The 13,600-nt window shown below is 56.1% G+C and overlaps 1 protein-coding gene across 1 annotated transcript in view; it reads right to left on the bottom strand.

The window, feature by feature from the left end:
* Positions 1–11,548, bottom strand: part of CUNH16orf74 (chromosome unknown C16orf74 homolog) — a 32,931-nt gene extending 21,383 nt beyond the window's left edge. Inside the window, exons 1-3 of the mRNA XM_045819127.1 lie at positions 11,541–11,548; positions 9,848–9,956; positions 9,130–9,469 (exon numbers count right to left, since the gene is read on the bottom strand). Coding sequence (XP_045675083.1) covers positions 9,130–9,469; positions 9,848–9,956; positions 11,541–11,548 — 457 coding nt within the window. The remainder of the gene's footprint in view (positions 1–9,129; positions 9,470–9,847; positions 9,957–11,540) is intronic.
* Between the last annotated feature and the right edge of the window lie 2,052 nt (positions 11,549–13,600).

Below are 13,600 nucleotides of genomic sequence, written 5' to 3'. Positions count from 1 at the left end.
GAGAGTGAAGCCGGGATCTGAACGCGGGACTGCCCTGACCCTCAGCTGGGGCCCATGCCAGGGGGGCCTTTGAGGCTCGTTTCCATTGTGGAGGGCTCCCTGAGTCTCTGAGAGGCTGATGTGGGGAGCTCAGCCCTCTGTCCACAGGGTGTCCCCTGTATGCCAGGCTGGACGGGAGGGTGGAGGTGGCCACGAGAGGTGACCCCAGATCTCCGACACGTGTGTGGCCCCATGACAGCTCCGGCCCTTTGCTCTGGAATACACGGTCTGCTTTGCTTGCCCGCAGGCTGGGGTCAAAGACAGGTGTCCCTGACGCACCACTGTGGCTTTGCCAACACGCTTGGACGTTCCACACCCTCCCACATTCCCTGGTGTTAGACGTCCCAGCCCCACCCCACTCCCCCCCCCCACCGCCCTATCCCGGCATCTGATGTAAAAGCGGACCCCACACGGGTAGATATGAGGCCAAATGGGGCACCGCCCCTATGCAGGTTGCTTAGACTAGCAGGGCAGACAGACACACCAACTGACCCTGACAGAGGCATTGCAAGCCCGGGGGAAGCAGAGAGAGGCCAGAGATACAGAGGAGGGTTCCTGTGCCAGCCTGGGAGGCCTGAGGAGTATGTCCCTAAAGATAGGCAGGAGTGCCCTGGCCAGGTAGCTCAGCTAGTTAGAGCATTGTACTGATGCCCCAATGACAAGATTGTGGGTTCGATCCCTGGTCAGGGCATGTACAAGAGTCAACCAATGAATGCAAAAATAAGTGGAACAATAAATCAATGTTTTTCTCTCTCCCTTTGTTTCTCTCTCAAATCAATAAAAAATGCTTTTTAAAAAATCTTTAAAAAATAAAATAAAGATAGGAAGCAGTGGACCAAGCTGGGAACAGCCTCTCAGGCTCCGGGAACAGAATGTGCGAAGGTCCAGAGGATAAGAAGGGCATGGTCCACAGGAGGAACCAGAGGGAGGGAGGCTGGAGCAGGAATAAGATGAGGAGAGGCAAAGGTGTGCTGGCCCGTGAGAGCTTTGGAGGCTGGTTACAGGGTTCAGAGGTTATTCTGAGGGAAGCAAGCAGCAAGTCTGCATTCTAGGAGGCTGTGCAGGCCAGGGGCCGGCTAGGGAACACCAGGGCCCCCAGACTGTCCCTGCATGGGTGGTGCTGCTTGGCCCACAGCCTCAGCACCCTCGGGAGCTTGTTAGCAATGCAGCATCTCGGGCCCACCCAGACACACTGAGCCAGAACCGGGACTTTAACAAGGCCCCCTGGGAGCCGTGTGCTTGTTAAGGTCAGAGAAGCTCTGCTCTGGGCCAGAAAATGTACAGCCTGAACTTCGAAGACAGTGGGGCAGCGGGAGGGGAAAGCAGCTGCAAGTCGGGGTGACACACAGGCTTGGGAGATGGTGGGACCCCAGGAGGGGCTGGTTTGGAGGAGGGGCCGGGATAAAGGCTTCAGTTTTAGCCAGGTTGGGTTGGGGGGGCAGGTAGAAGGTGAACTGGAAACACACACTCGGAGGGGGGGTGGGGGAGACTGAGGAAGAGGGGAGGGAGGGAGGGGGAGAGAGTGACAGAGAGAGGGAGGAAGACACATACTGAGAGCGGGTAGGAGAGAGACAGACAGACAGAAACTGATGGAGCCAGACTCAGGACGCTGTGTGTACAAGGAAGTGCTTCCCCCTTAGGAGCCAGGCCCTGGGGCGTTGCTCTCCTGGCTGGGAGCAGAGCCTGGCTCAGCCATGCGCCCATAGACAGGTTCCTGACCACCCTGGGCTCCACTTTCCTCATCTTTAAACTGGGATGATGCACTCACAGCCTCATCGAGTAGCAGCGGAAACTGAATGTCGAGGGCGATGGCTCTAAAAGGGCTTTGTTCTGTGCCGGGCACACAGCAGAAGTCCAAGAGGGTCAGCAGCTCTTTTTTTAGGACAGCGGGGGAGGGATGGGTGGTATCGAACCCCAGTGGGGCCTTTTCTCCGGGGTCTTGCTCCTCAGACCGTGGTCCTGGACCAGCAGCATGGGCACCACTGGGAGCCTTTGAGAAATGCAGGCCCTCAGGTCCTGCCCCCACCAAAGGTTCGGGAGATGCATTTCGACAATACCCACGGGATGCTTGTTACCATTTAAGTGCTAAGCACTGCATCTTCCCGGCACGTCAGCATAAGGGTATCACCTGGGTGCTTTTAAAAAATACCCATACCTCAGTCCCATCCCAGAGATTCCGGCAGAACTGGCCGGGGGTGTGGCCTGGCACTGGGACTTCTAAAAGCCCTACAAAGGATTCTAATGAGCCGGATGAGATGCAAAGGACAGGGTACCCTTCTCAGAGGAAAAGGCTGAGCTGGAGCTGGAGGAAAGTGCAGCTGAGCTCAGGCCCGTGGGACAATGGGCACATTCTTGAGCATTCACTGTGAGCCCTGGGCAGGGCCCCTCCACAGAGATTCATGATCAGTTAATCCTCACCACAGCCCCGTGAGTTTGGGACCATTTCTATCCCCACTTTGCAGATGGGAAAGCTGAGGCACAGAGAGGACAGTGAACTTGCACTCTAGAACCCAGACTTCCAAACACGGAGCTCTCAGGTGGATGGTAGCACAGACCGTGCTTCTGTCTCTCTCCCCGGCCCTCCGAAGGCTGTGTCTGCCCCGCCCCAGAGGTCCTGCAGCCATGGTCGGGTCATCAACAAACAAACCCAGGGCCCCTGATGTCCGCCATGAGAAAGACAACATTACAGCCACGTGTGCGGTCTGCGCAGCGCACTCTAATTTTATGGTCTATTTTCTGTTAAAAGTGTTGGTCACAACCCACTGAAGAGATTTTATGACATGTCCCGTCCCAGGGTCTGAACAATGATTTATGCTGAAGTCCTCGCAGATGCATCAATATTGGGACTTAGCTATAAAATACTCCAGAAAGAAGGGGCGCAGGGCAGGCCCACAGCGGGGGCAGGGGAGAGAGACAGGGCAGCGGTCTGTGCCCGCTGCCGCAGCTGGGAAACAGGAGTTCGTTCCACACTTGTGTGTCTGAAACCTCAGACAGCCACAGGGAAGGCAGCGGCCTGCCAGGACACCGCACAGCCGATGCTCTGTCTGAGGATTCAGATCACTGCGCCGTGTTCTGTGAGAGGGTCCTTGCTCTGAGGAAACGCTGACATGCTTGGGGTCCAAGTCATGATTTCTGCAACTTCACTTTCAAACAGTTCAGCCAGACAGCATGACATGCACGTGTATGTACAGAGAAAGCTGGTAATGCACATGTGGCAAAGCACTCATGTCGAGGGCCGGGTACACAGGCCCACTCGCCGCTCTGGCAGCTTTTCTGTACGCGCCGGGCTATTTCAAGAGAAGAAGTCGACAAAGGAAGGAGAAGCAGATACAGACAGAGCAAGTCAGTAGGTTACCTCTCCTCTGCGCCCAGCAGCGTGGCCTCCCACAGCTGCACACAGGGCACGGTTCTGCGTCAGGCCCGTTTTCCCGGACCTCTCTGCTGGGGGTGGGGGGCACCCCAGGGATGGGCCTCGGGCTGGGGGAAGGCTCCGCACTCTGCTGGGCCAGGAGAGCCACCTCCCAGAAGAGTTGTCCAAACTGGTAGGTTTTGTCGCCAAAGCTGTCTTGTAACTTTAAAAATATGTATCTTGCCCTGGCTGGGTGGCTTAGTTGGTTGGAGCATCGTCCTGTACACCAAAAGGTTGCAGGTTCAATTCCCAGTCAGGGTACATAGCTAGGTTGCGGGTTCAGTCCTCTGGCAGGGCACAGACCGGATGGCACTGATCAACGTTTCTCTTTCTCTCTCTCCCCTTCTCTCTCTCTAAAACCAATAAACATATCCTTGTATCCTTGGGTGAGGATAAAAAAATACCTATCTCAAAGCATTCAGGGAAGGAAGAAAGAAAGCCAGAAAACAAAACGAAACAAAACAAGAGGCCGAGGGCGCTGACCAGTGCAGCTCAGTCGGCGGGGCGTTGTCCCGCAAGCTGGAAGGCTGCCAGTTAGGCTTCTGGTTGGGGCACCGTCTGGGTTGCGGGTTTGGCCCCTGGTCGGGGTGCGCATGGGAGGCCACTGGTCAATGTGTCTGTCCCTCGCTTTCTCCCTCCCTCCCCTCTGTCTGAAAGTAAATAAATACACTCTTTAGGAAAGAGAGAGAGAATGAGGGCCCAGAAGGGCCCCCGTCCGGGTACCGGGAACACTGGGGGACCAGCAGCTTCGCCAGAGTTGGGCAGACGTCACATCATGTCACATCACGTCATGTCATGGGCTCGTGTTCACAGGCAGCAATTCTATTTCAGGTTTTTGAGATTCCCCAGTGGAGAGTTGGCACAAACTAGCATTTCTCATCCCAATGCACGCCACTGTAACTCTTGTCGCTGTGTGTCTGCTCCCCACGAGGACAGAAGGAAGGCAGTGGGCCGGGCACTGCAGACAGGAATGAGGACCAGGCGCCCGCAGGAGCTGTGGGAGGCCAGTCGTTTCCCTCTCTACACCTGCCCAAAGTGCTGAGGCCCTGCCCACCCCCAGGCTCTGGGCTCTCACCTGCAGAACAGGCACCCTGCCCCCAGCCCCTGGGAGCGGGCCAGAACAACCACCCCTGCGGTCACTGTCATTGTCACTGCCATAATATCACCGCGGAATACTCCGATGAGGGCACTGCATTAGAGGGCTGCTGAAGGCACCAGGGCCGCGTGGTCCCTACTCTGCCCCTCGATGTGGTGGCTGTATTGGGAAGAAGTGCTCCCCAGGGTGCTGTGCGTGGGAGGGTGGCGGCCACACCCCTCCATTCCCTCTGTGACCAGGGCTGCCAGGCTAGGGCCAGCCCCCGGCAGAGGCTACAGATGCTTTTATGGGAGGGCCCCACCCCCACCCCGCAAGGGGGCTGCGATGTTCAATGTTCAAAAAGGAGGGATTAAAGCTTGATTCTACATCTGTCTGAATGGAAGTCAGGCAGCTGCCCAACTGTGGAGAGTGGGGCTCCCCTCACCTTAAACTTCACTGTCACCGTGACCATAAAGCTGACACATACCACACTAATGCTGTCTGGAAACCAAGTCCTGGGCCGAGTTCATTATAAAAATGGTTCCATGGAACCCTAACAACGCCCTAAGAAACATCACTGCGATCCCCACTGTACAGCGGAGGGAATGGAGCTCCCGGGGATCAAGTGCTAAGAAGCCACAGCTCTGGTAGCTTGACCGCCAAGGCCCAGGCTGGCCTCGCTGCACACTTCCGGGCTACGACATCCCGCACGCCACACTTCATCACTGGACTTTGTCACAAAGATGCAGTTTCATGATTAGAAAATAAAGATTGAATGGGAGGGGGTCCCTTAGTGTGGCAAGATGGTACCAGCTCAGTCAGGTCCATCCGAACTGCTAGTTTAGGTATAAATGTACTTCTCTCTTTCACACATTTGCAGGAGTGTGAAAAACCTCCCTTTCACATTGAATCGGGCTCTGTTTATATGTTCCCTTCAAAATATCAGATTAATTATTTGCACAACAGCTTGAAGTAGAACAGGTTCTTTCTTGCACCCAGGCATAAATGCCTCTACCAACAAAACAGGATCCTCTCCAGTGACAGAGAGGAACAATGACAAAAACTCACTTCCTCCTGCAGGGCTCCGCCCTCCGCCGGCAGTGGGGAGGCAGACGGGTATCTGCCACTCTGCCCGCACAGCCTTCCTGAAAACCAGGACCATCTCCAGCACCCTTGGCCAAGTCCTCTGCTATTATTTTTTCAGCAGCCTTGAAGATAGAAGCCATAAACTACCAGCCCGCAGCAGTGAGTGCGTGCTCCTCACCGCCTGCAGGTTCTCAGTGCAAAAAGTAAATGAATGTGTTCTTTGCACAGAGTAAGAAGTAATTAAGATGAAGCACTACCTGCAGGAGACATAAGAACCACTCACTGGCTGGAAGGCCCCGACTTTTACAATTCTGGCACAAGGTCTGCTGGTTCCTTTTCAGTTATTACTTTTGTGGATGGAGAATGTTGGTCTAGAGTGCAAGATAAACCTTCCTGGGGTGAAGTGCAGATCTAGACCTGGAAGTGGGTGTAGACAGTTGCCAGATAAAATACAGGATGCCCAATTGCTGCGTGGGACATACTCATACTGGAAATTAGTCATCATTTATCTGAAATTCAAATGTAACCGAGCATCTTCTGTTTTCAGTTGCTAAATCTGGCAACCCTAGGCAGAGGCTGTCGTATTTCTGATACCTGGGTTTCCCAGATGAGGCCATGGAGGCCCAGAGGGGGAAAGTGAGTGCAAGGCGGGGTCAGACTGGAAGGCTGATCTCGGTCTCGGTACAGCCACCTCCCAGATGAAATCAGAACAACTCTGAGAGGCCATGACTCACTATGGTGCCTCACCTTCCCTCCTTAACAAAGACCTCACTTGAGGACTGAGGGCAGGGGTGGAGAATCACGGCTGAGGAATGCGGCTGTTTGCCCAGGAGGGTGGACCCACCAGACCAGACGGAAACAGGTTCCACTCCTGCTGGGAGAATCTGAGGAACATCAGGGCAGAAGGTGCTGACTAACGGGCCAGCCATGCTGGGCTCCCAGTGGGCACATGGCAAATCTTGGTTTTCTTCCTTCTTTAGAAAAGGCATTTTCTTTTTGCCACAGGATTAGCATTCCTGCCATTCCAGCCAGAGGACCTGTGCTGGGAACAGATACTACAAGCGTTAACGTGCCTTCTATCCTGCTACGCAAGTGCAAACACGAGCATCTTCCTGGCTTTAGCCCATGGACCCTCGAGAGGCCGCGAGCTCCCCTCAGACAGGCAGGGCAGCTTCGGGGTCCACAGGGACGTCCCCAGAGGAAGTGAAAAGGGATCGGGTGGAGGTAGGGGCAGGGTGCCCACTGAAATACCCAGCTGCTTCTCTAGCACAAGGCAGCGTCTTGGGCCACCTGCAGTCCAGCCTCGGCCTCCCACTGATTGGCCAAGTAACTTTGAGCAAAATACTTGCTGTGCACTCCTGCTCTGGGCCTCCATGTGGTCAAGCTCCATGCTGATGATGTGTGTACCTTTCATGTTATATGTCAATAGAAATGTTCGTTGAAAAGTCAGGGATATGCTATTAGAAGTCAGGTGAGTGAGTGGTTAATTAACCACGGGGTTAACTGAAAAGCATGCAGTTGCTTTCCCAGAAGCCTTGAAGACAGACGTCACAAAGCTCAGCCCACAGCAGCGAGTGCTTGCTGGCTCACCCCCTGCAGCTTTTCAGTGCAAAGATTAAAGTAAACTACTGTGTTCTTTGCACCAAGTCAAAGGCAACTACCATGTGGCACTGCTTATGGGAGACACAGAAGCACCCACTGGCTCCAAAGGGAGAAGGGGCTTGCAGGGGCAGGCTGGGCTTCCTGAGGAAACCGTTTCTCGATGTGGCTGCATACTTCTGATGTGTACATATTCCTGCATGTTTATTATGCTGTGATCTTTTCACTGGGGAGGGGGTTGCACTTGGTGGTCTCAGAGGTTTGGTTTTGTCTCTGCTATATTCAAGAGCAATGCACTGTGAGAGCTAGGAGTTCAAGCCCTGGCCTTGCCACTTACCCACCCTGTGGCCTTAAGTCATTTTACCTCGACAAGCCTCTGGGTCCTCACCTGTACAACGGGGATGTAACAGTGTTTGGCCAGAGGATGCAAAGGGAAGATGCAGGAGATGGGCACCAGCACTCAGTGCAGCGTCTGGCACAGGACAAGTGCTTGGGAGACATGAACTACCACTGCTCTCTTGTCCACTTGGGGGAGTTCCCATGTCAAGTCTCCAGAGGGGGCTCTAAACCTGGGGCTCAGGGGCCCCACCGGCAAGAGAAGGGCTTCCAGGGAGAGGAGATTAGGCGTCGGAGCTTTCAGCCTCCTTGGAGCTAGCAGGGGGATTAAGTCTTTCCATAAATATACTGCCTCCCTCCTCTTCCAAGGATGAAGTACCCAGGGGTGTGGCCTAGACAGGTTAAGAGGTCCTTTAATATTTTTTTTTATTTTGTATATTGATTTTAGGGGTAGGGGAGAGAGAGAGAAACATCAATTTGTTGTTCCATTTATTTATGCATTCACTGGTTGCTTCCTCTATGTGCCCTGACTGGGGATTGAACCCACAGCCTTGGCATATGGGGATGGTGCTCTAACCAAGTAACCCACCCTGCCCAGGCCAGGGGGTGCTTTCTAGTTAATCCAGCCCCAAACAGGGGCTCCCAAGCATTCCTGGGAGCTGGGCAGAAACACCAGAGCACGCCAATTCGCCAATTCGGGTGCGCCCCTCTGAGCCTCAGCTTCCTCATCTGTGACAGGGGTATTTGTTCCACAAAGGTTGCTCTCTCTTCAGTGCCTTCCCCCTCACTGCCTTTCAACTCCTCTTCCTCCCTCTTCCTCAACGATTCAGGGCTGCTCAGACTTTTCTCTTCATTCTATCAGGCCTAACAGCCAGCCAGGGACAGTCTGAGAGAAGTCTCCACTACCTGAGACCTAGCCCAACAGAGCTGTGGGCCCCCCTTTATAAAGAGTGTCTCCCCGCAGTTCCGCTGAGCTCAGCGGGCCAGAAGTCGCGCGTGCGTTCATACTGGTCGCCCTTTGCGGTTGCAAACCCGCTTTGATGCCCTGGAAGCCAAGGGGGCCCCTAAGTGAGGCGGTTCATAAATAATATATTTTGAAATACTCGATAGAGGGGAAATGGTTCCTCTCGAGGCCTCCTGCCCGCCCCCCTCCCCGCCCTGGCCGGGCTCCTTTCCAGCTTTGAGGAATGACGGTCTGGTCTCTTCCCAAGGAACTCGTGACGGCGCAGGGTGTCAGGTGAAGATCGGGGTGCAGAGGTTCCACCGACAGGGACACACCCCCACCTGCTCGGTGCAAGTTGCAACACGGCCAGAAGAGGCCCAACTTTCCCCCAAATCGCTTCTCCGCAGAAAAGTCTGTGAGAAGTTGGAGAGACTACCAGGCCCGAAAGGGTCCCCCTACCACCGCGGCGGCCCCTTATCCTCCCCAGAGCGCGCCCATCCAGCAGCCGGAGCTTGAGGGGCGTGGATGCCGGTGAGCGGGGCTGCAGCACCCGGGAAGAGCAGCGTCTACTGGAAGGGGTGGGTGGGGCCGGGTGGGCAGCGTGGGACAGGCACCGGGACGCGCAGGGAGCAGAGCACTCACCGCTTCCTGGTGGGCTCACTGCGGAGCCTTGCCCCGGGCGCTCGGGGCCCGCCCGGGAGCTAGTGGCCGCGGCAGCAGCCGGGCTCGGGTGGCCGCGGCAACCAGCCTGCAAGAGAGAGCAGCGGGGGTCATGGCCCGGGCCCGGCAGTGCGCTAGGGGCCGTTTCGCCCCGGCCGGCGCTCCGGACCGCCGCCGCCGCGCGCGCGCGCCTGCCTCCAACCGCCCCTTCCCGGCCCCTTGAGGCGGTGCTGACTGCAGCCCCGCCCAGCCCGCGGGCGCCGGATTGCACCGGCCCAGAGCTGGGCGGCACCCGGGCGGAGCGGGCCGGCGGGTCGCTTCCCTGGGGAGAGTGACTGGGGCGCGCCCGCCTGCGCCTCCTGCATCCCCGACTCCCTCCCACGCCCCGCCTGCCTCAGTTCGCTCTCGCTAGATCCTGGGGGAACCCGACGAAAGTTTGGGCCGCGGTCCAGTGGAGGGTCTCCACTCTGCGCTCCTGCCCGGCTCTGTGTACCAAGCACTCGGCGGCCACTCATCCCAGCCTTGGGTGGTGAAAAGGGGTGCCACGTTCCCCCATACCGGTGTCCATGCTTGAGTGGACTCCACCCCCTGGCTGCGGAGAGGTAAGGGGGAAAGTGGGAGGCTGCCCCGTCTCTATCCACAACCCCACGCCCCTGCGCTGGGCCCTGGGATCACATAAGGAATGAGCCCCGCCCCCCACCTTGTGGCGGAAGCTGTGGGGCTTCACTTTGCCCTCGAGATCAAAGGGGGGCTTCCCCGTGTTAGACTCTGGCCCTTTGGCTCTCCGCACGTGCTTTCGCACACCACTTCTGGGGGTGGGGACCTGGGGGCTGGGCCCAAGAGTGGGTGTCAAGAGTTGCCTCCTGGTGGCTGAGCGGACTTCAGGGTTTTGTTGACTCCCAGCTGGGGGTCATCCCTCAGTTTCCTTGGTGTGGGTGCAGGGCCTTTTACCCACAGGGGCTCCTTAGGAGGCTCCCACCAGGAGGTGGCCTTTGCAGGCACATACCCAGCTTGCCTGGCACAGCGAAAGCTATCCCCTGCCACCTGTTCTTCCTGTCATTGTCATAAGCCTGTCGTGCCAGCATTGTCTTACAAACCCCAGCTTTCCACACCCCGTGTTCTGTGTCCTTCTGGAGGGTTAGAAAGGGAAACCGAGTCATAGAGCAGGACAGTCACACTCCTTTGGTGAATGCAGGAAAGAATTGTGTTGCATCGTCAGCATCAGAGCTGTGTGTCCTCCCCTTGAGTCGTTCCTAGAGATGTAATCTCTGGTTCCTCTGACCGTATCAAGTCAGAGTGACAGGCAGAAAATGTGTCATTTCCTCCCCAAATCAAAGGACGGAAGGGGGCAGGGTTAGGGGTAGGATGGCCCTTCCACCTGTCCCCACTCCCTAACCTTGAAGGGAAAGTGGGCTGCTGGCTGCCAAGAGGCCTGTGTCCTGTTTGCTCCTCTGATGGTGGCAGCCAAGGTGTGGGGAAGCCCCGGATGGCAGGCACAGCCACTCACGTTCTTGTTCCAGAGGGATGGAGAAGGGCCTTTCCTGAGAAGCCTAGTGCAGGCGGCGGAATGCAGGATGCTGGTTGTGAGGTCAGCCTGTCTCTGGGCCCTGTTTCCACAGAAGACATGGGGATTCATTCATTTCCCCAAACACTTCAGAGTATCCACTCGGCCCATCCACCGGGGTAGCCCGGTGAAGAGGCTGCCTGTGTGCCCTGATGTCACACCCTGCTCAGGGCAGCTGTCTGAGGGCAGACGGTTGTTCTTTCCATTGCCCAGGTGTGAGTCTTTCAGCACAGACATGTCGCAGGCCACCTAGCCCATTAATGGTGATCTGTTCCACTCCTGGACTCTTCTGCCACAAGCCTCCTGCCCCAACCCTGGAGGGGAGCCACCAGTCTCGGAGGAGTTTGGCTGAACCCTCCTCTGCCTGAGGCGACAGGGTGCTGGGAGGGATGGGGCACAGATGAGAGCAGGCCCAGGAGGATTCCTTCGGTCACCTGTGTGGACGGAGGTGAGGGATGGAGGGAATCCCCCTTACTGTGCTCCCCCACCCTGGCCCCAGGCCTCCCCTCCTTGAGGACAGGGGGGTCTGTGCTGTGGTGTCAGGATGTCTCGGTGTCTGGTGCTTCGGCACTTGGGACTGGATCACTCTGTTCTGGGGGCTGTCCTGGACACTGTAGGATGTTGAGCAGCATCCCCGGCTTCAGCCCCTCCCCAAGTCATGATGACCAAAAACATCTCCGAGACATTGTCACCCATCCCTCAGAGGCACAATGCCTCATGCCAGTTGATAATCCAGGGGTTTCCAGCCCTGGCAGCCTGCCAGGATCACTGGGAACTAAACACAGAAATCAATAAAAAGGAATAAAGCGACCACCCAGGCGCAGCTCACCCAGGCATCGTGACCTCATTGTTTTAGGTAGGGCCCAGGCGTGGGCGGTCTGTGAAACTCCACAGATGACAGTAATCGGCGACCCCCCAGGAGAACCTCAGTGCTAGTCAGAATCCGCAGGCAAGACCATAAACTGAAGAGGTCAACCAGGCAAAGGCAGCAAGTCAGACCTGTACGGGTCCTCATTTGGACAAACCAGCTATGAAAAGATATTTGTGAAATAGTTGCAGAAAATTAAACCCAATCTGGGTACTAAACAGTATAAAAATGATTACTAATTTAACAGATGTGATGGTGGTATCACTGTGTCTTTAAAGCCCTCAGTGATAGATGTGGAAAAGTATTTGTGACCAAATTTAGTACGAAGATTGGATTTGTTTTAACAGACTTCAGGAAAGTAAAAAGGAGGTAGAATGAGGGTGGGGGGCAGGGAAAAATGAAACAATAATGAAATAATGTTGATAATTGTTCAAGTTAAGGGATGGGTACCTGGAGGTTTATTATACTATTCACTCTATTTTTATGTGTTTGAAATTTTCTGAAATATAAAGGTTTTTGTTTGAGAGAGAGAGTTCACTAGGATATTGTGATTCTGGCCAGGTGAGGTGCCTGGTCCCCTGAGGAATTTGGCCTTAGTTTGGGGGTGGGGGGTAGCGGGAAGCTGAAGGTGGGGACCCCCTGGGCACCGAGAGGGGAGTCAAGCTCAGTGGGCTCACCTCGCATCACCCACTTGGAAGCAGCTGCAGCAATTGAAGAGGAGGGGGGCGGCCTCGAACCCACAGACTTGGGAGAATAAGGGGGAGCAGCAGCCCCATCCCCGCCTGTGATCAGGATCACCTGGAGCCTTGGGCTTTGGGAGAAGGGAGGTGCTGGACGTGGGAATTCCTAGGTGAGGGCCTGGTGCACGCGTGCCTGTGTGTGTGTGAGAATTCAGGCCCCTGACATCTGTCCCCCCAAAGCCTTCCCTCCTCAGCCCACGACCCCTTGGCCTGCAGAGGAAGCAGAGTGGAGTAACTAGACAATTCTGCCCCTCCCCTCAGGGATTAACGGTTTGGAGAGCAACTTCCTGTGCACGCCTCAACCAGAGTTTCAGGGTCGACTGCATGCCTGGCACGGGGCTGGGTGCTGAGAATATGACAAGTGAATGGGCCATCAAAACCCCTTACCCCTCGTGGGTAGTCGAATCTGGGTGCTGAGGAGGAAAAATAAAACAGTAGGAGGCTGTAAAGGGCAGAAATAGAGAACTGCAATTTTAGACAAGGTGGACAAGAAGAGACCCTTTGAGAAGGTGGCCTCGGAGGAAGCCCCTGAGGGGAGTGGGGCAGCCTTGTGGCTGATCAGGAAGAGATGCTGGCTGTGGGGTTTCTGGGTGCAGCCCAAGAAGGGCGCAAAGGGATCAGGGTTGTCAGCCAGCTCCCCCTTCCTGCAATGTCCTTCCTCCCTGGCCCCTCCCCGCCCTTGCTCAGTTAACTCTTTCGTAGCTCTGAGCAAGTGTCTCTCTATGGACCCCGTCCAGCTACTGCAGACCACTGTGGGCTCTTCGATGTGATTGCTGCAGGGCTGCCTCTGCACTCACAGGTGAGCCTCCGAGGGCAGGGGCCGGGGCCGCACTGCTGGCCATTCCCACCCCCCACCATGGGATGCAGAGCCCTGTGCCGTGCAGGCACGCCACCCTTCCTCACAGAACAGATGGGGTTTGAGTGAGCCCATGAAGAACTCTGAGTCCTCAGAAGGGGACCAAGGGACCAGGCACATTCCAAGTAAAGAAGCAGGTGCCACTGTTCATTCCCAAAGGGAGCCATCTGCCAAAATGCCCAACCAGTGGGGCTGCCCAGGGAGCTGCAGAGAAGAGTGTCTCTGAGGCTGCCCTGCCCAGAAACAGCGGGGAGCTGTTCTGTCTGCATGGCCTCGGTCGTTTGTGCCCCTTCTCAGTGGCCAAAGAGGGCAGCGTAGGTGATGAGGGGGATGGTGCCACGCCAGGAGGGGTCAGTGGAAGCAAAGGGAAGGTCAGTGCCGAGACGTCACTGGCCAGCAGATGTCTTTAGGAGCCCAGAAGGACA

Source organism: Phyllostomus hastatus, unplaced genomic scaffold (genome assembly GCF_019186645.2).
Source record: "Phyllostomus hastatus isolate PE091 unplaced genomic scaffold, TTU_PhHast_1.1 phas_scaffold_345, whole genome shotgun sequence".
Taxonomy (NCBI): Eukaryota; Metazoa; Chordata; class Mammalia; order Chiroptera; family Phyllostomidae; genus Phyllostomus; species Phyllostomus hastatus.
This window is presented reverse-complemented; position numbering and strand designations above follow the sequence as displayed.